Source organism: Nyctereutes procyonoides, unplaced genomic scaffold (genome assembly GCF_905146905.1).
Source record: "Nyctereutes procyonoides isolate TBG_1078 unplaced genomic scaffold, NYPRO_anot_genome, whole genome shotgun sequence".
NCBI lineage: Eukaryota > Metazoa > Chordata > Mammalia > Carnivora > Canidae > Nyctereutes > Nyctereutes procyonoides.
The window spans coordinates 19,617,925-19,640,719 of NW_026575030.1; the positions used below are offsets into that span (position 1 = coordinate 19,617,925).

At 33.1% G+C, this 22,795-nt stretch overlaps 1 protein-coding gene across 10 annotated transcripts in view; it reads left to right on the top strand.

Annotated features, from left to right (window-relative positions):
- The window catches only part of DLG1 (discs large MAGUK scaffold protein 1), a 223,395-nt gene that overhangs the window by 190,154 nt on the left and 10,446 nt on the right, over positions 1-22,795 (top strand). For 6 of the 10 annotated variants that reach the window (XM_055315868.1, XM_055315866.1, XM_055315874.1 and 3 more), the window contains 5 exons: positions 2,906-3,005; positions 9,692-9,733; positions 12,061-12,111; positions 13,148-13,249; positions 13,493-13,665. In XM_055315868.1, the coding sequence (XP_055171843.1) occupies positions 2,906-3,005; positions 9,692-9,733; positions 12,061-12,111; positions 13,148-13,249; positions 13,493-13,665 (468 nt within the window). Of the gene's footprint in view, positions 1-2,905; positions 3,006-3,701; positions 3,736-9,691; positions 9,734-12,060; positions 12,112-13,147; positions 13,250-13,492; positions 13,666-22,795 lie in introns of all 10 variants that reach the window. The other 4 variants (XM_055315872.1, XM_055315875.1, XM_055315873.1 and 1 more) reach the window with 2 other exon arrangements.

The following is a 22,795-nucleotide window of genomic DNA, read 5'->3' on the forward strand; positions in this document are numbered from 1 at the left end:
TGGAAAGTTAACTCAGCAAATTAATTAACCCTATCATCTGTACTTCTCTGATAGCACTAAGGACTCAAACGCTTAAAATTTAAGAAAAGAACTATCCTTCATCAAAGAAATCTAAGTAAATCGTATAATGTATTCAGTTATTTTAAAAATGACAATTTCCTTTAAAATTGCAGCTTTCAAAAAATAAATTACGTAATGTTATCTGAAGCAATATTTAAAATAGAAATTTGGGAGAGGAAAAAATCCTGAGTAAATGCTTAGGATTTGAAATATATATAGTTTTTGTGGTTGTTTATATATTTCTTTAAAAATAACTTAGTAAAATACATGGTCAATGTATTGAAAAAGAGGTTGCATGTTGTAACTTTACTTTCATACTATAAGAAGTTAACTGAATTAACGACATATTTAAATCTTAGTCTTGTTTGTTGACTGTAACCAAGCTTATACACAGTCACTGTGTCCTAACACAGCACCAGAAGGATGCATGATACTGAGTGGGGTAAAAATACGCTTGCCATTGATGCAGAACTGCATTTCTTTTGTACTACCATTTCCCATTCTGAGTTCCTCTTTTCCTTTCCTTACATGGTGGTTTATGGACTTATTTCCACTGCAGACTTATAACATTTCAGTTTCTCGTTAACATTTTTAACATTCATTTAGCTATTTTGACATATCACATACAGAAATTATATATTTAATATATATCATGAATTTGACATTTTATTTTTATATTTATTACACTAGCTCTCTTGCAATATAGCATTAATAACAATAAGTAAATAGAGTATTTTTGTATTGAAAATGTAGAGAATCCAGGGGTAGTGTGTTTCTTCAGTTTTGTGTTTTCTCTACACATATTTGTCTTCTTTGCTTTGTGTTTTCACTTTTAATACATTCTTCACCTGGAAGACATTAAATGTAATACAATTAATTCTTTTCTTAACTAACAAGCATTTTTTTCTGTCCTGTATTATGATATCTTTATGATATCTCATTTTGGCTAACTGCAAAGATATCAAAAATCAAAACATTTTAAACTTCATGTTTCTTTTGGTTGTTTGCTGTGAAACTGACTCTGACCACTATATATGCAGTAGGAGGGATAAATACCTTTATTAAAAACATCAGTTTTATTCAATACCATAAAAATTATGACTAAATTCAGTAATGATTTTCATCAACAAGAAGACTTAGTTCTTCCCTAAATTAGATTACCATAAATTTTTCTCTGTGGAAACTTGTTTTCTTCTATTTCTCTTTTCTAAAATTTGGATTGAAGCAGAGTTTTATTTAAATAATGCTACTTGACAATTATAATTAATTATAAGTCCAAATTTTTTGACAGTATTTTTCTCATCAGCTTAATTTTTAACCTCTGCTTAGCATTATCAGAGCCTTCAAATTTTAGGATTGAAATCCAGACAATCTGTTGGACTAATGAACTATGAATTTATTAATCCTGAATTATTGATTTGAAAAGGTAAACATAAAAGTTTAATCTTGTTTTTGTGTTAAGATTCCTACCAAAATAAGTCCTTTCAAGTAATAGAATTTGAGCAAAAATTGCCTTTCTCTACCTCAGCACCTTAATCCCCTGGCATCATGTGCTTCAAAATACAGGCATGCCAAAACATACTTCCTGGTGAGGATATACTTCAGAATAATGATAGCATCTTATGACATGGATTAAACTCAAGAAAAGTCAGAACAAGATTTCTGTCTTTTATATTGTCCCTACTTCAAAAAGTAATAATCCCTACTGTCATTGGTAGGTCAGACCATTTCCTTCGAGACAGGAATGTCATGACAGAAATTACAAAAGAAGTTATTCCTCTTTAATGATATCACCTTTCTTTATGCAACATGGTTTTAAATCTCTAAAGGCACAAATGGGACATTGAAGAAGGGCAAAAATCTGTTTCCAACATCTATGCAGTAAGAGACATCAAATCAGCTATGTAACTCCTCCATAGCAGTTCTATATAAACTATTAGAATTTTTTTTAACTATTAGAATCTTACTTGCCTTTTTGGCTTTTATAAGCATCTAACTTTTTATTCCCTGTTCAGGATATGGTGCCAATAACTAAACTGGTTCTAGTTTATTTATATATACTTTAAAAAATAAATATAGTAGAGCTTAAAAACCAATAAATCAGTTAGGATGGCATTCAAGCTGGCCAGGAGAGCTCTGACTCTTTCTTAGATAGCATCGATAAATCTTTTTGCTGGATTCTGTGTGCTTGATGGACCCCTCTTAGTTTTCTTATTTTCTGATTCGTACCATAGGCATTTCATTATCTTTTTTCTCTTCCAAAAAAAATAAGATTGGTTAATTGTTTTTAAATATTCAGAACTAACAACTTTCTCAATTGTTATTTTTTTTTTTTAATAGTGGCTTTTTGTTAGTTCATTGAAGCCACACAAAAGGGGAGGGAGGGAATATGCTCAAGCCAGAGGAAAACGAAGATTGTTACCTACTGCATAAAAAAATACTTGAATAGCTAGAGTAACAATTTAAAAGAACTTGCTATAGAGCACCTCACACCTGGGAATCTTCAAGAAGAATATGGATTGATAAGAACAGATGTTAACTGGTTTGTACTATATAGTAGTAACTATTTTGAGTTACACTTCCCTATTTTATCAAGTAGCACTTACTCCTTATTTCTAGGTATTACTGAATTACACTGTGAATTTTTCAATATTTTCAGTGGAGAAACGTTAGAATTAGAGGAGTTAATACAAAATAAGAAATTCACTTTGTGATTAAAGTAAAAATCATATACAAACTGCACAATGTGGTCACAAGAGTCAGCTTCCACAGAGCTGCTAGGCTGGGCCTTTGTACACACAGATAGTAGACATCCCTTTGTTTTGCCCCTCCTTCTCTTCTTCAGCAGTCATTCAATGACAAGCGTAAAAAGAACCTCTTTTCCCGAAAATTCCCCTTCTACAAGAACAAGGACCAGAGTGAGCAGGAAACAAGTGATGCTGACCGTAAGTATGTGGATCCAGTGGTCAACTGAAAATAAATGTAGAGGGACCTACTGCCCTGCAGTTGGTTGTTACCATGGAGACAGTTTCAAGAGCTGCAACAGGTTACTAATTGTCTTAACCAGGATCAACTTAACAGACATAAATTAATTTGTATGCCAATCTTAATTTTTGTGACACCTTAGGAATTCTTGATTTAAAGTAAACAGTAATTTTTCAAGTTATGTGTTTTTAAAATAGAATTATTTGATGTAAGAGTTCTTAGAAGAAACACTTAGTGTAACTTCTGTATTTTAGAGGAAAACTATGGATACCTGAGAAGCTACTTACTGATTTCTAAGTATAGCATTGACAATCTTAACAGTAGATCTCCTGGAATCATTCCATTTTATCCTATGTCTTCACTATATGTAGACAAAATGAATTTTACTTTTAAAATAGCATAATAATAGGAAACTCAAATTTTGCTTCTCTACCCTAAATCAGCCTCTAAGCTAGAACTTTCATTTCTTTAGTACCTTACATTCAGCTGCTAGCTTATTTCAAACTTCCAGAAATCTACAAAAATGCTCTAAAATATGTGCACCTGTAATGGTCTTGGAACTGTCTCTTATTGTAGCACCAATTTTATGCATTACTGACAACTATTTTCTTTGATTATCTTTTTATTGCTTGCTCTCTGGGAACTACTCTCTACAGGAGATCCCTGACGACATGGGATCAAAAGGCCTGAGTAAGTGATCAAAATACTCCCAAGTTATTTTTTAACCTCCATCTACAGACCTACCTTTTTCAGATACATTTTGAGATTCATGGTAGTGCCTTTCTGGCATGAGGAGGTATATGATTTAGATTGCTTTTAGACTTTTCATGTTAATAATGTGCTTGGGATTTTTATTTCTATAGTACATACCTTTTGTTTTTCTAATGCTCCATTTTTCACATGTCATTTGAAAAACTCATAATTACATTTTCCTTTTTGTAATTTTTACGGCAATTACTTTTGCTGGGGATTTTTTTTAAATAAAAGACTTTTTTAAGCTTTTTAAAATAGTACTACCTGCCCTCATTATTAGAATGTAGAAAATAATTTGCAGTTTTATGTCCCCAGGATTTTTTTTTTTTTTTTTTTTTTTTTTTTGTTAAAACAAGTTAAAATCACTTTGGGTCTATGTTAGAAAAGCATTGCTATAATGTGAAACTATAAAATGCAATGAATCTTTAGTTAATAGAGAAAAATTGTGGGCCTCAAATTCAAACAGTCAATATAGAGAGGTAGAAATTGTAGATCTCTTTTTCAAGGAGGTTGTAAGTTAGGGAAAGAATTATAAGAAATATTATCCCTTGTTTTTCCTTTAACCAAGATGTCAGTGGTTTGGGGTTTTGTTTTGTTGTTTTTGTTAATTTTTTAACTGGTACTTAATCTATCAGATAAAACTTGGTAGAGTCATATATAGGAATCATTCAGCAAATGAAGTGACTGGATGAAACAAGTCATTTTTAGCAAACAAAATTTTAAATTTAGGTGTTCTCAAATTGATTATATATGAAAGTTTACTGAATATTACTAAGTTATTTTAGGTGACAGTGACTCATAGAAGTAATCTCTTAGGCTAAAGATCTTTTCTATTTCCTAGGTAGTTCCTTCCATTTGGATTAGTAAGCATTTTGAAAACTTACTTTTGTAATCCACTGGTCATTAAAGATATAACCAATATTGGGGCACTTCGGTGACTCCGTTGCTTAAGTACCCAACTCTTGATTTTAACTTGGGTCTTGATCTTGGGGTTGTAAGTTCAGGCCCCACATTGGGTTCCATGTCCAGCATGTAAAAACAAACAAATGATATCACCAATATCTTTTAACTTTCTAAGATCTATATTAATAAATGTTATATGGCATAGAAGGTTTTTTCCTTGATTTATACTAACTTTATACTGGAATTTTAATCTAAGATATAGGTTTTTTTTATTTCTTAGCACTTAAAGGTTTGTATTAGATTGAAGGCAGTATGCTTTATATGTAATTATTTCTGTAAAGAAACACTTGGTTATTTTTGCCTATGCTTTTTTGGGAATTTGGCAAGAACCACAAATTTACTATCTTTGGGGAAATAATCAGTTAAAATCTTTAAAACTGGAAAATATTTCCATATATTCTTAATGCTATAGAATTTACTTTGAGAATGTATTTTAGAGGTAGTATGAATCAGCATAAGTACCCGCAGATTTTTATTATTTGCTGAATCATTTGAGACCTGTGGAAAATTCATTGGAAAGGAACTAAATGAAGAATTTATTTACCTTATTGATATTGTTATGATGGATAATTACACCTTGACCACATCTTATTTGCATCTCTCATTTTGACAATTAGAACTTGAAAAACAGTAACTTATTATCAGATAATATCCTTTAGAAAAGGATTTAATTTTCTGGACACAGTCTTAAGATCCCTTAAATGATGGGTTTTGTGCTTCATCTCATAGGAACTAAGACAATATTCACCTGGTAACTTGATGATCAAATCAAGATTTAATTTGGAAGATACTGAGGGAGACAGGAAAATATCAGCAAAAATTTTAAACCTGGATTAAACAGATGACTGGCAGTTGACAGGGTGCCCATTATTATACAAGGGAAAATGCTGGGTAAGGGTGGTCAGGGACATTATTTGTAGCCTCAGTAATCTATATTCTAAAGTTCCAGTTACAAGAAATAAACTAAGCAGAATCCTGTGAGATTTTAATATAAAGAAATAAATGTGAGTTCTATAGGTATTCATCAAGCTTTATTGGAACAGGACTTATGAAGGGACTAAGACCAAAAGTCATAAATTATTTCAGAGAAACAAACCCGATGATGAAATGGAATAACACTGAATATCAAGAAAAATGTATGTCTATATGTAATTTCATATAACTTGTGAAAAAATAGGGTATTTAATTGAAGAGGAGAGAAACGAAAATGATACCCTAGAGCACTTATCATAGACATGAACTCCATGATTCTACAAAAAAGAGAGCTAAATGAATCATTGATTTGCCTTGTTAAGAGTAGAGGAAACAATGAGAAAATTTGTGTTTCTGATCCTAATTTTGACTAACAGACCTAAGTAGAATATGGTAGAAAACTGAGAGAATGCAAGTAAATCATCATAGCTTGTGAAAAGCTAGAAATAGAAACATGTGCAGCTTGTATGTCTTAAGAAGGCAACTTTGAAAAAGATCAAAAGGAAAAATGTAAGATTCCTTTAACAGAGACTAAAAGGAAATTAAGTTCAGGAAGGGGCTAGATAGGGTGCTTAGAGGTAAGATCATATATACAGTTTTAGACGAGATTTGTACTTTACAAGCTCAATTTTTATAGCTTTCCATTTTGTAGAACACCTCAAAAATTCTGTCAGACATGTAGGAAAGAAATACATATTGGGAAGCCTTTCTTTTCATCTCAGAGACTTCTAGAAGCAAAGTTGTGTGAGCTCTTAGATGCCCAAACCAGACTTATTTTTATTTGTATAAAGAATAAGAGTAGTAGTATTGCTTGAGATTGGTGATGTGTAGGTAGTAGTTAAGGAGAGCAAAGAGAAAAGACATGATACATTCTCAGGAAGGAGTGTTTGATTAGAAGTGAGACTTGGTTAGAGAAATTTGAAATGGTTGTGGTCATGCAACATCATAAACAAAATCAAAATTAAAACTTGAAGAATATACCATGTATGTCAAAGGGATAATATCTTTACACCATGAATTTCTAACAGATCAATAAGAAACAGACTAATTCTTCATTTGATAACTGAACAAATGCTATAAGAAGAACGCTCAAAAGATAACAAATGAAATGAGTGTATAAAAATACTTAATGTCCCCAGTAATCAATAAACAAAATGATAGTTTCTATCCATTATCTTGACAAACATTCTTTTAAAGGAGAACTCAGTGGTAGAGTTGTATGGAATGACTAGTTTTAATATATTACCATTATGCATATCTTGGAAAGTACATCTTTTGACCTACTAATTCCTCTTCAAGGAATTATCCTAAGGATGTAACCAGAGATAGAGATTAAGGTTAATATACCAGGAAATTTATTTTAATCTTATTCAGAAATTACAGTCAAAAAAATTTTTGAAATCATCCTAAAATGTCTTATATTTGGGAAGTTATTAATGAATTATTTATCCATATTTTATCATACAACTTTGAAAATCATATTAAAACTAGACATGGTTTTAAATGCTCATATAAATGAAAAAATACAAAACTACGTATATTATCTCAGATTTATAAATATATATTTAGGGCTATTTTGAATAATGCTGATTTGAACATTCTTGTATTATGTCTTTTGGTCAGCATATATATGCCTTTCTGTTGGGGAAATACGGGGAAAGGAATTGCTAGGTCATGCATACCTCTGTTGAGCTTTAGTGTAGGTACTGCTAAATAATTTTCCGCAGTGGTTGTACCAGTTTCGCCACCCGCGGTAGTACCAATTTTGCCACCCCCAGCCCTTAACGACTTCCAGTTGCTACATTTCTTTTCTGTATTTGGCATATCTCTTTATTTTTTCATTTTAGCCATTCTGATGGATGGTAAAGATAGCCATTTTGGCTTCTTTTTGCATTTCCCTGATAAGTAATTATAGGGGGAAATTACAGGAAAAACTTGCACATCTTTTTATATGTTTATTGGATATTTGAATATCTTTTTTGATGAAGTTTCTTTAAAAATGTATTTTTAATTATCAAGGAAAAAAAGCATTTTACCTTTCTAATAAACTCCCAAGCCGTGATGATGAAGGGCCATGCTTTGAACAGCAGAATTTTATTATAGCGTTGCATGAAAAGATGCTTGAAAGAACTTGAAGAATTTGATTTCATAGCAACTATTAGTATTTTTAGAGAACTTGAAATGAGTAGAAGACAGAAAAGAGATTTGTAGTAACTAACTTTTTTACTATATAACATAGCCAAATATATTCGATAGTAGAAGAATAGTAAAATTAACCCTATTGAGTTTTCAGTTGTCAACTCAGAATTTTGTTAATTTTGTTTCTTCTATACTCCCACTTTACCTTCCCCCTTCGCTCACTCCATTGCAGTAACAAATGTTTCTCTCTTTTACATATTAGAGATTGTAGAGTATAATACTAATCCTACTATAAATTTAAGAATTTTGTGTGTCGTTCCTACTTTAGGGAATGAACTTTAAGGAAATGGGACAACAGATAAAAAGCTGTATAAATGAAGACATTCCTAATAATTACTGATGTCTGTGGAAAATAAAGCAAACTAAAATGTCTGAGTAATAAGAAGTAAATTATGATTTATCAGTTCAATAGAGCATTATACAACAATTTCAGATGATTGTTTTAAAATACATGTGATAACATGGGAAGAAAATTTTAAATATAAACTTTTAAAAAACATTTTACATGTGCCTGTCGTTATACAATCATAATTTTTAATGTCCCTGCTGTATTTAGAATATACATAATCATAATTAAGAAAGTTACATCCTTAACCTGAAACTAAGACATCTAATGTCAACTATACTGCAATTTAAAAAGCAAGAAAGAAAATTATATCTTGTTTTAACAGGTTAGAATAGCAGACTTATTTTTCACTCTGACAGCAATTCAGGAACTATTACCTTCATTTGAAATCTTTAAATTCTACCACTCTCAGAACTTTTCAGTAGTGCATCTTGATTTTAGGAGATTCTGTGGGTGGTATGATACAGCAGATATTTCTCCTCAAGCTGTTTCCTTATCCTTTAAAATTTTTTTCCCTGCCTCATGTAAGAAATGTAAATTTCTCTTTCTCCTATGGAAATTTTTGTTTCTTAGTTTTTATAAATAATTTTTTTATACTCAATGGAAGATACTTAATGAGAGAACATTCAAGATTACATTTATATGGGAAGAGTACCTGATATTTACCAAACAATCAAGTTATAAAATGGGGTTGCTTTCAAGGAGATGCCAGGCAATTTACAAGTAAATGTATTTGCTTAATTTTTTTTGTTTTGCAAAGCAGCCATTGTCAGTTTCATCAAAACAGAGTATCTCAGAAATACTAGTCTGTTTTAAAATACAATCCCACCTTCTATAATTACCTTCCATTTGACTTTTTTTGAAGTATATGGATCTATGACATCTAAAATGTGTTATCCGTATGATCTCAAAAACAAGGATTTCATTTCAGGAACAAGAAAGCTGAACTTAAAAAGCAAAATAAGATCACTTATTTTTTAAGATATCCCTTCATTAAAATGGGTATCTGCTCAAATATAACTTGTCTCTTGTCGGTCATTACTGTTTCATAAATTAAGTGGTGTCAACTGCATTTTCTCTTTTTGGGTTCTGTGTCTACATTTGTACTAATTTAGGATCACTTTGCCCTCTTTGTTGTTATATTCTACTGGATATTTGTCATAGATTTTGTTCATAAACTGTGTTGTACATAAATGGAGCATTGTCCTTAATCACGGGTTTTTTTCCTTCCTAATTCCTATTTATTTGGGGGAAAAAACTTTTCAAAGAAAATCAGAAATGCTTTTTAAAAATTCTTTGAGTATGTGTGATTTATATCTCAACATTTGTAATGTCGCCTTGTGTTTATCTTGATAATTTGCTTTTTTAAACTCATGACACTGTTTCATTTTTTCCATTGTCCTCCAATTTCAGAGCATATAACTTCTAATGCCAGCGATAGTGAAAGTAGTTACCGTAAGTGTTTTAAGTTACTTGTTCTTTTGTAATCAGAAGTAATATATATCCTTTGGGAGGTTTTTGTCTTAGTGATACATTCAAAAAACTGAACATTAGATGCTTAATATTTTAAAATCAGGGAAAGCCAAGTAATATCTATACTTGAAAAATAAAGTCATACTATATGCACAAAAGTTAATTTCCAAAATTTTAATAAAACTCTAAAATCCTTTTTACAAGCAGTGCTATTTGTGTACATAGTACACGTGTGTGTGTATCTTTTACAAGAAAATATCTAGTTAAATGAGAGATAAACTTGTATTTTTGCCATTTTCTTTAGTAATTGTTTTAATTTGAGAATTAAAGTGTTTTTCAAAAAAAAAATAAAGTGTTTTTCAGTAGTGCTAAATTATAGTTAGCTTTATTTTCTTTTTTATTCTTTGTCACCAGTATTGATCTAGATCAAGTTCTTGTTTATTACCAGCTTCTAGTGAACCTAAAAGATGAAGGAAAAATCTTCCAACTGTTGCTCAAACAATAATACTGATATCTTTTTTGGTGTCCTATGTTACATTCTTGTATATAATATTATTAAGTGAACTATACAAGCATGTGAAGTTTTTTTTTAACAGGTTTGGGCATGGGAGGAGGGGGAAATACATGAATATTATCAGTTGTGGTACCTTAAAATTAAAATTGCTTTTCTAACTTTTTTTTTTTTTACTGCTGTCTAATATGAAAGTAATCTTGATTACAGATGAGTATGGCTGCTCAAAAGGTCTACCCTGTTAACATCAGTCTCTGATATTTTTCATGTTGACAATATATACTTTTAACCCTTATTTGATTGGTAGTTATTTTTTGCATTATAGTTACATAATTTTGGTTTTTTGGTATGGGAATGTGATTTATTAGTGTTTTATTAATATATAATTAGAATTCACCACAGAGTAGTTGAGTAGCTTTCCAGACTAAAAAAAAAGAAAGAGGTAATGAAAGTATATATTGTCTGTCTCATCATTTGCATGAATTATTAGATGTGGAATTTCATATTGCATGTTTTTGCTAATATGTAAACCATGTTTTACATACAATTTTTTTTCAAGCAACTTGTAAATATATATTTTATATATTATGATAATAAAACAGTAAAACACACTTTTAAGACAGGAAAGAACACTTTTAAAACAGTAAAATACACTTCTAAAGCCAGTATATACATTTAAAAGATCTACAGCTGCATATATATGATATAAACCAATGCCAAATTTAGTGAAAAATTTGCCGTGGAAGCTCGATAATCAAGGAGAAAATCCTCTCAGATATGTTATACAACATTGTTTTCATTGAACCACTGAAGTAAAAGTCCTTCCTAGTTTGTTTTCTGTATGTGTGTGTGTGTTGGGAATTAGAATTTTTAACTCTTTGAGTTCCTTTTGCTGAGTCCAGATACAATTTATAAAGTTTTTTATTGAGTATATTCTTAAGCTCTAAACCTTTAATTTAATCTTAGAGGACTTAATTTCTAAAGTGCTTTTAAATCAAAGCAAAATCTATTTTATTTCATTTACTATCTTATGTGATTCGTAGTTGGAGTTGAAAGGAAAGGATTTAGTTTTATCCAAAAGGTTTGGTTGTTGTTGATGTTTTGGAAGATCTAATTGGCCTTATTGAGAAATTCATGAATTGTGAGCATCCCATTCTAGAAGAAAGGAATGCTCTTATCTAAAGCTTTTTAAAACTCATTTTAAATGTTATTTTTTAATTGAATAAATGAATGATTAGAACAATTAGTAAAGTTTTTTCATCAGTGAAATAGTAACAATAGTTTTACCTTTACATTAAAATTTCTTATTATAAGATAGCAGTAATTACAAAAATATGTATATATATCCTATTTAATGTTATATCTGGTGGGATCAAAACAGCAGCATATTCTTAATAGCAGTAAATTACATAAATACACACTTATGTAGAACTGTTCCTTAAAGTATTAATCTTTAAGAGATTTAATAGTTCTTAGCTTCTAAATAAAAAAGTAGTATCACGTACATGACATCACAAATGAAGGTTTAAATGGATCTAATTAGAATTTAAAAGAATAACAGAAAAGTAGTTGTTAAACAACACAGTTATATTTTGTTTTTACATTTATCAAATTTATGACTTCATAATTTACCACTTCCTTCTTTAACTTAATCTTGCCACAAATAATTTATAAAGTATCTTTTTCCACATTTTTGCTATTTTCTCAGGAAAGTCCTAGTAATTTATGTTACATATGAAGAAATAAATTAGCATTAGTTATCTTAATAGACTTTCTCATCTGTATTTTAAACTAATAGGTGGTCAAGAAGAATATGTCTTATCTTATGAGCCAGTGAATCAACAAGAAGGTTTGTGAAGCCTTTTGATGTCTTATAATCTAGAAAAATATGCTTCTTAGCTTAGAAAATAAGTCTGACACCTCAAAATAATGTTTTATTAGAATTTTGCTGTATATTTTTTTCTGTATATCTATAGAAATTTGTTATATGTATTTTATGAAACATGGTTTAGTTCACAGTAAGTTGGATCTGGTCATTTTATCTTAACTGTTTTATATTGCTATTTTATTTCCTCAGCAACTTCTTTCCAGTGCTCATGATTGCATCACTGCCCTTCAGTGACCCTTGTTCAAAATTTTGGAAACATCTTTGATCTTTCTCTGTTTCTCCTCTCCCTTGTCCAATCAGTTTCTAGGCCCTATTTATTCTTCTCTCATATCTTCCTTACTTAAAACCTTCTTTTCATCCCTGCTACCATAATGTTAATTCTGATTCATACTGTCAATCTCCCTGCTTCTAGCATGATTCCTTACAATCCAGTGTAAAGTGTAACCCACTTTTCCCCCCTTCTTTGATCTCCTTCCTAACAATTTCTACTTCAAAAAGGATCAGTAAACACTAAACTGTTTTCTCATTTGTAATGAGATATTAGCAATGTATAGAAACACTATCTGCTAAAATTCTGAATTTAACTTGATTGAATTATCAGGTGTGTGACTTCCAATAGGAGATTGACTTAAGTTTAAGATCTTAGTAAAGGGGAACACCTGGGTGGCTTAGCGATTGAGCGTCTGACTTCAGCTCAGGGCGTGATCCTGGAGTCCCAGGATCAAGTCCCACATCAGGATCCCTGCATGGAGCCTGCTTCTCCCTCTGCCTGTGTCTCTGGCTCTGTCTCCTGTGTGTGTCTCATGAATAAATAAAATCTTTAAAAAAAAAAAAAAAAGACCTCCGTAAAGGTTTATAAACTAGCAAGTTAGGCATCATTGGTGGAGAAAGAAAAACATTTTTTTATAATATCTAAGGATACTTTTGTTCTCTAGTCTAAAGTACATTGTTGTTTGTTGAGTGTTTACTCCTTTTAACATGCAGTTTATCTTTATAGTTAATTATACTCGACCAGTGATCATATTGGGACCTATGAAAGACAGGATAAATGATGACTTGATCTCAGAATTTCCTGACAAATTTGGATCATGTGTTCCTCGTGAGTAAACCACATAAAAATTCTTAATTATTTCTTTTAATATTTTGTCACCATGTATGGTAAAAAGAAACAATACCATTTCTTTAATGATTTTATGCTAAGTTAACAGTTAATTCCTCCATATTTTGCTTTTAAGTATCAATTCCCATTGTGTTGAACTTTACAAGACAATTATTGAAGCAGAGAATGGATTTGTTGTGTTTTTTAATACTAAACACATCCTCAAGTTATTTTCTATTAAAGATACAACTAGACCAAAGCGAGACTATGAGGTAGATGGAAGAGATTATCATTTTGTGACTTCAAGAGAGCAGATGGAAAAAGATATTCAGGAACATAAATTTATTGAAGCTGGCCAGTATAACAACCATCTGTATGGAACAAGTGTTCAGTCTGTGCGGGAAGTAGCAGAAAAGGTAAGCACCAGGGGTGCCTTACTGCCTCATTTGGTAAAGCTTGCGACTCCTGATCTCCAAGCTGTTAAGTTTGAGTCCCATGTTGCGTGTAGAAATTACTAAACATAAAAACTTAAAAAAAAAAAAAAAAAAAAAACCACCAAAGTGATCCCAGAATATATTTTCTTTTTTTTTTTCAGAATATATTTTCTAATCAGATATGTTTTTGACAGTATAAAAGAATGATGGCATAGAAACTTTTAATTCATTTTTTTAAATATAAATGTTATAGCATTGATCATTTTACTTAGGGTAATGAATTTATTCAACTGAATATTTAATTGTGGTGGCTTAGAAAAATGCATACAAAATAAAGTAGATCCAGGGGTACTTGGGTGGCTCAGAGCATCTGACTCTTGATTTCAGCTCACGTCATGATCTTAGGCTCGTGAGATCAAGCACCATATCAGGCTCAACACTGGGCATGGAGCCTGCTTAAGATTCTCTCCCTCTGCCCTTACCACCTCCCCTCAGAAAAAAATAAAGCAGATAAAGATTAACAAAGAAAATGAGAACAGAAATGGTAACATGAATTTAAGAAGCGAGGTTATTATTTTAAGGCCTATACATTTGCTAGATATAGACCTTGTATTTAGCAATAGCTTTCCAACATCTAGCATAATTAAAGAGCTAAGACCAACAGTGTTCATTAATAAAAATGAACCAGATGTTCAAGATACATGTAGTTGATCCTGTCCTGAGACTACACAAAAATTCCTCCTGGATAGTCACACTTAATTAACAACAGTGTAAAAAATACTCAGCAGCACTGTAACAGCAACAGATTTTCTGAAAAATCCTTCAGAGTAGTCTGATGATATTAACATTGGGTTAAAGCAGTTTTATGGTAAAGCCAAAGCATTGTACTCCAGGCACACTGCTATGGTTAAATTATTCTTTGGGCCTAGAAAATAAACATAAAAAAAATTATTTTATACTGGGACGCCTGGGTGGCTCAGTATTTGAGCATCTGCTGTTGGCTCAGGGCGTGATCCTGGGGTTGGGATTGAGTCCCACATCGGGCTCCTTGCTGGGGGCGTGCTTCTCCCTGTGTCTGTGTCTCTGCCTCTCTCTCTGCGTGTCTATCATGAATAAATAAATAAATAAAATCTTTTTTAAAATTTTTATACCTTTAAAACTAGTAGTTTAACACTCAGTAATGGAATACCTATAAAACATAAAGCAGTAATTCAGCATCTCAGTTTCCATCTATAAATACTTCTTTATATAAGAGGTTTAATTAGCTCTGATAAGTTTTAAAAATTGAAAAAATGGAAATGTCCAGTGATGCCAAGAATTTGGGAAAATAGGAAACTTAGGTATTATTAGTGGGGATATAAATTAGTAAAACTTCTTTTAAGACTTTGGCAGGGGATCCCTGGGTGGCGCAGCGGTTTGGCGCCTGCCTTTGGCCCAGGGCGCGATCCTGGAGACCCGGGATCGAGTCCCACGTCGGGCTCCCGGTGCATGGAGCCTGCTTCTCCCTCTGCCTATGTCTCTGCCTCTCTCTCTCTGTGTGTGTGTAACTATCATAAATTAAAAAAAAAAAAAAATTTAAAAAAAAAAAAAAGACTTTGGCAGTATCTAATAAATGCTCAAACCCTATGAGTCAGAAACTTTCTTTTTTTTTTTTAAAGATTTATTTGTTTATTTTAGGGAGAAAGAGAAAGCATGAGCAGAAGGGGCAGAGGGAAAGGGAGAAAGAAAACTCAAGCAGACTCCATGGTGACTGTGGCTGCTAACTCAGGGCTGGATCTTCACAACCAACCTGAGCCGAAACCAAGAGTCAGATGTTTAACAGATTATACCACTCAGACACTCCTCAAAAATTTGCTTTCTTGGTATCTAAGTAGAAATTTACTCAAGATGAACATGTATAAAGATGTTCATAGTAGTTCTTTATAATAGTAAAAAATTGGAATCAACAAAGGAGAATGATAATTGTTACTTATTCATGCAGTGTGCCGTATAGCAGCTGAAGTACATAAACTTCACTGGTGCAACATACCTACATTAATAAATCTCAGAATACAATGGTGAATGAATAAAGTTGCAAAGAAGATATACAGTATGATACTATTTATATAAACTAAAATAACAACAGGCTATACAGTTTATGGATACATATTTAGTAACATAAAAACATGCATGGGAATGATACACATCTACTTCTGAAGTATACAAAACCATTTTTCAGTGGTTTTTCTTTGGGAGGTGAGGGAAGGAATTTGTAGCTTTAGCTTTATTTATAACGTCGTGTCTCTTTTAAATTTTTTAAAAATGTAAAAACCAATCTTCACCCTACCTGAAAGATAATGTTCAAACTTCAAATTACTGACAAATGGAAAAGTAAACAAATCACAGCAAGCTATTTTTTTTTCTTTAAGGTTTTTTTTTTGTTTATTGTGTTTTGTTTTGTTTTTTGACACAGAGAACAAGCAGGATTAGTGGCAGAGGGAGACGGAGAAGCAGTCTCCCTCCTAGCAGGGAGACCAATGTGGGGCTTTGTCCCAGGACCTCGAGATCATGACCTGAGCTGAAGGCAGTTGCTTAACTGACTGAGCCACCCAGACGCCCCACAGCAAGCTATTTCTTATGCAGACCATGTAGAGAAGAAAATATTAGAAAGTTCCACAAAGTTAGAAATATTATAAATGATTCGAAAATCAAAAACAGTAAGGCCGGGCAGCCCTGGTGGCTCAGCGGTTTAGCGCTGCCTGCAGCCCAGGGTGTGATCCTGGAGACCCGGGATCGAGTCCCACATCAGGCTCCCTGCATGAAGCTTGCTTCTCCCTCTGCCTGTGTCTCTGCCTCTCTCTCGCCTCTCTGTGTATTCTCATGAATAAATAAAATCTTTAAAAAAAAAAACAACAGGCATAGCAAACTAAAAATTTTAAAGCTACCTATTAACTCTTATGTGAAAGAAAATATAAAATGAAATTATAGATTTTCTTAATGAAAATACATATCAGAATCCACAGGATACATTTAAAACAGTAATCAAGGGCACCCAGCTAGCTCAGTTGGTAGAGCATGAGACTCTTAAGACAGTAATCAAAGGAAAATTCATAGCCTTAAAAACTTTTCCAAACAAAATTGAATAAGAATAAATGCCAAGTGTAAAAGGCTAGAAAGAGAGAAATGGAAGACATACTGTAAATAAAAACAGAAGCTATGTAATAAGCAGACGGAAGATATAATAAAAATCAGAAAAACATAAATAATGAAACCAAAAACTGGTTGAGATCAAAATAATTGATAAACCTTTAACCAGACTGATCAGGAAAAAAAGAAGAGACAGCAAATTACCAATATAAGGAATGAGAGAGATGATAGAATATATAAATATTAAGAGAAAAATCAGAGAATATTAGCAACTTTATACCACAAAGTTCAACAATTCAGATGTAATGGATAATATCCTTGAAAGAAACTACATAAGCTCACATAAAAAGAAGCAGACCACTTGAATAGACCTGTCTACTAAAAAAGATTGATTTCATTTACATTTAAAAATCACACACAAAAAAATCTCCAGGCCCAGATGGCTTCACTAATAAATTCCACCAAACACTTAAGGAAGAACTAATACCATTTTTCTACCATAAAATTTAAAAAGAAGGAATACTTCCCAATTCAGTCTCTTGAGTCCAACATTACCTAAATTTCAAAACCTGAAAACACAGATGCAGAAATTCTAAAAAAATTTAGCAAATTGAATTTTAACAATATATTAAAAAGATAATATGCCATGACCAGGTAGGGCTTATGCAGTGAGTGTAAGGTAAATTTAAACATTAGAAAATCAGTTAGTGTAACTCACCATATTAAACTAAAAAAGGAAAATCATACAGTCATCTCCGTAGTTCAAGAAAAGCATTCAACAAAATCAAACACCCATCAGAAACATGTCAAGAATATCCATTTTTACCACTTGTTTTTAGCATTATACTATATACTAGAGGCCCTAGCCATGCAGTAAGTCAAGAAGAAAGAAAATTTCAGGGATCCCTGGGTGGCGCAGCGGTTTGGCGCCTGCCTTTGGCCCAGGGCGCGATCCTGGAGACCCGGGATCGAATCCCACATTGGGCTTCTGGTGCATGGAGCCTGCTTTTCCCTCTGCCTGTGTCTCTGCCTCTCTCTCTCTCTCTCTCTCTCTCTCTCTCTCTCTCTCTATCATAAATAAATAAAAATTAAAAAAAAAGAAAGAAAATTTCAGATTGGAAAGGAAAAAGTATAATTGTGTTCATTTGCAGATGATATGATTGTCTATGTAAAAAATGTGATACAATCTACCCAAAAGAAAACTACTAGAATTAATAACTTTAGCAAGAATGAAGGATTGTAGTATCATTCATTATACAAAAGTCAATTGTATTCCTATGTACTTAGACCAACCATAAGTTGACATTTTGAAAAACAGCATTATTTATAGTGGCATCAAAACATATTAAATACTTAGAAATAAATCTGATTTAAAGACCTAAATACATGGAGAAATACATGTTTGTGGTTTCTAAGCCTTAATATTATTCAGATGTCAGTTACCTCTGATTTGAACTTTTAAATTTAGTACAACCCCAATCAAAATCTGAGGCCTTTTTATAAAAAATGACATACTAATTCTAATTTCATAGGAAATGCAAAAATCTCTAGTAGCAGAACCTACTAGAGAATCCTTAAATAGACCAGCATATATATGGACAGCTGTAGACAAAAGTGCAAAGGCAATTCAGAGAAAGTGATTTCAATAAATCATTTCAGTAAATGATACTAGAATGATTGACTAGCCATGCCTCACATCATGTACAAAAATTAACTAAAAGGCAGCCTGGGTGGCTCAGCAGTTGAGCGCTGCCTTCAGCCCAGGACGTGATCCTGGAGTCCCGGGATCGAGTCCCATGTTGGGCTCCCTGCATGGAGCCTGCTTCTCCCTCTGCCTGTGTGTCTCTCTCTCTGTGTCTCTCATGAATAAATAAATAAAATATTTTTTAAATTTTTTAACTAAAAATAGATCATAAATGTAAAGCCTAAAACTATAAACCTTGTAGAAGAAAACATAGAAAAATCCTCAAGACTTTGGGTTTGGCAAAGATTTCTAAGATAATATATACTGAAAGCACAATCCATAAAAGAAAAAAATAACAAATTGGATTTCATTGAAATTAAAACTTCTGTTCTTGAAAAAAAAAACTCTTTAAGAGAATAAAAAGACAAGCCATATACTAGGAGAAAATATTTTCAAATCATGTATCTCATGACACTTGTATCCAGAATATTGTAAAGAACTCTTATGGGACGCCTGGGTGGCTCAGCAGTTGAGCGTCTGACTTTGGCTCAGGGCCTAATCCTGGAGACCCAGGATTGAGTCCCACATCAGGCTCCCTGCACGGAACCTGCTTCTCCCTCTGCCTGTGTCTCTGCCTCAATCTGTGTGTGTCTCATGAATAAATAAATAAAATCTTAAAAAAAAAAAAAAAGAACTCCTACAACACAGTAATAAAGACAGCCCAACTTAAATGGGCAAAGTATTCAAAAAGCCATTTCTCTAAAGACAATGGCCAATAAACACATAAAAAGACATTCAGCATAATCAGTCATTAAGGAAATAAAAATCAAAACCATAATGAGGTTCCACCACACACCCACAGAATGGCTAAATTAGGGCAGCCCGGTGGCTCAGCAGTTTAGTGCTGCCTTTGGCCCGGGGTGTGATCCTGGAGACCCGGAATCAAGTCCCATATCGGGCTCCTGCATGGAGCCTGCTTCTCCCTCTGCCTGTGTCTCGGCTTCTGTCTGTGTGTGTATGTCTGTCATGAATAAATAAAATCTTTAAAAAAAAAAATAGAATGGCTAAATTATTTTTAACTGTTACCAAGTTTTGACAGAGACATGGAGCATTTGTAACCCTCATACTCCACAAGGTGAGAATATGAAATATACATCCACTTTGAAAATCAGTTTGAGGATGCCTCAGTGGCTCGGTCAGTTACAGGTCCGAATCTTGATTTCAGCTCGGGTCATGATCCTCATGGTTATGAGATTGAACCTGACATCAGCGTTGGGCTTGCACTGGGTGTGGAGCCTGCTTAAAATTGTCTCCATCTCCCTCCACCCCTTCTCTACCCCCCCAACCCCTGCATGCACATGCTTTCTAAATAAATAAATAAGAAATAAGAAAAACAGTTTAAACATACACCTAGCTTATGATCCACTTCTGGATATTTGCCCAAGAAAAAAGAAAGCATATGTCCATACAAAGATAATCTGTGATAACAAAAAAGAGACCAGCAGTTGCTTGGGAAAGGACTAGAGGGAGAAGTTGCAAAGAGGCATGAGGAAACTTTTGAGGGTGATTAATATATTGTCTTGATTTTGATGATGATTCCAGGGTACATACATATCAGAACTTATCAAATGTATATTCTAGGAATGCCTGGGTCGCTCAGTCAGTTAAGTGTCTGCCTTCCGCTCAGGTCATGATCTGGAGTTCCTGGAATCGTGCCCCATGCCAGGCTCCCTGCTCCAAAGGGAGTTTGCTACTCCCTCTGCCCCTCCCCCACTTGTGCTCACACTCTCAAATATAAAATATTTTAAATTATATACTTTTTTTTAAGATTTTATTTATTCATGAGAGACACAGAGAGGCAGAGACACAGGCAGAGGGAGAAGCAGGCTCCATGCAGGGAGCCCAATATGAGACTCAATCCCAGGTCCCCAGGATCACACCCTGGGCCAAAAGCAGGTGCTCAACTACTGAGCCACCCAGGCATCCCCCTTAAGCTGTTTAAAATAAAAACTGATAATCCTCTTGGTGCTTTGGGGGGAAAGAGAACTTACAACTTTTAACTTTATATCCTTGCTGAACTACTTAAATTTATCAACTCACATATATTCTTTTTGCAATAAAAATAATTAATGTTTTTTAAAAGAATTTAAGGTAAAAAAATAAAAAAAAGATCTAGAAAAAGTTAACACAGTAGATAAACCATGAGCTGACTTGATTTTTTTAAAGGAAAAATCAGGGATCCCTGGGTGGCGCAGCGGTTTAGCGCCTGCCTTTGGCCCAGGGCGTGATCCTGGAGACCCAGGATCGAATCCCACATCAGGCTCCCGGTGCATGGAGCCTGCTTCTCCCTCTGCCTATGTCTCTGCCTCTCTCTCTCTCTCTCTCTGACTATCATAAATAAATAAAAAATTTAAAAAATAAATAAATAAAAAAATAAAGGAAAAATCACAAATAATAGAAACAAGAAATAACAAGGGGACATATCATTGAAATAATTGTGAAATCCTAAAAGACTACTTTGTATATCTTTATATAAATTTTAGAACTTGTTTGTGATGGATAATTTTTTAGAAAAAGGTGGTTTGTCAAAATTGTGCTATTAGAAATGGAAAGATTTCTTTAGAAGAAACAGCAAGTTTTCAAGGAACTACCCACAAAGAGCACCAGGCTCAGATGGCTTCATAGGAGAAGTCTGTCAGGTCTCAAAGGTTAGATTGTTCTAAAGCTCTGTAAACTGTTCATGAGTTTTCTTTTTATGAAGCAAGTATAATATTGATATCTAAGCCTGCTGGAAACAGGAAAAATCATAGACCAGTATCACATAACAAATATTAATGCAAAAATGTTAAATATTTTAGGAAATAGAAACATGCTACACTGCAAAAATAATACACTGTGACCAAATGAGATTAAAGGAATTTAAGGTCAGCTCAAAATTAGGAAATTAATTAATGTATCTACCACAAATCTCAAGAGAAAATTCATATATTCATAGATTCCTAAAACGCTTTTGGTAGAATCACTACCTTTCCTGGGGCAGAGAAAAACTCAAAATATAGAGATTTGTATTATATTTTTAAAAGAAGAGAGATTAAGATGGATGGATGGATAGATATTCTTAGTTTTATTTTTTTTTAAGATTTTATTTATTTATTCATGAGAGACAAACACAGAGAGAGGCAGAGACACAGGCAGAGAGAGAAGCAGGCTCCAAGCAAGGAGCCCAATATGGGACTCGATCCTGGGACTCCAGGGTCACGCCCTGGGTGGAAGGCGGCGCTAAACCGCTGAGCCACCCAGGCTGCCTGATATTCTTAGTTTTAAATCCTTAATAGGAGAAATACAAGGCAAAATACGAGGCAATTCCATTATTGAGGAACAAGGCAAGGATGTGCATGATCTCCTGCTAGTCAGCATAATACTCAAGGTATTCATTGTACTTGAGGCATTAGTCAATGCTGTTAAGGTTGGAAAGCAATTAAAGGCATAAAAGTTGGGAGAAGTAAAACTAGTTCTATTTTCAAATTATAATATACCTGGTAAACCATATAAAACCTATCATAAAATATCATGAAATTTGTTTTGTAAAATATTTTATAAATTCATTATAAAATTAAAGACTGCTATAAAATGAAAGACACGTTTTAAAAAAAAAAACAGAGTAAGGTGGCAGAAGGTAAAATTCAGATGTAAAGCTCACGGGGCGCTGGGGTGGCTCATTCAGCAGGTGTCCCACTCTTGATTTTGGCTCGGGTCATGATCTCAGGGTTGTGGGATTGAGCCCTGCACTGGGGTCTGTGCTGAGCAGCGGAGCCTGCTTCTCTCTCTCTCTCAAATAAATACATACATACATACATATATACATACATACATAAATAAAACCTTAAAAAACAAAAATCCGCTCACCTCAGCACACATACTGAAATTGGAAAATAGAGATTAGCATGGCCTCTGCACAAGGATGTCACGCAGAATGGTGTGGATATGTAAAACCCCAGAAGCCACTCTGTGGAGCCCCCAAGCGGCCAACTCTGGGTAACTTGAATGTTAAAATAAATGATGATGATAACTGATCATAACATAAAGAGTAAAATATGGATCCAAGAGTCCATAATGGTATCATTGCATATACACATGAATAAATAAATGAGATAGAAGAGTAGCTTCGCCTTAACATTAGAATATCTCCTAATAAAGGTAGAGGTAATGATGATATTGACAACCACTGTGGTAAAAACTGTTTCAAGCAAGAACTCTCAGTGTGTGATAATAAAATCAGTTAGTGAATTAATATCTAATGAG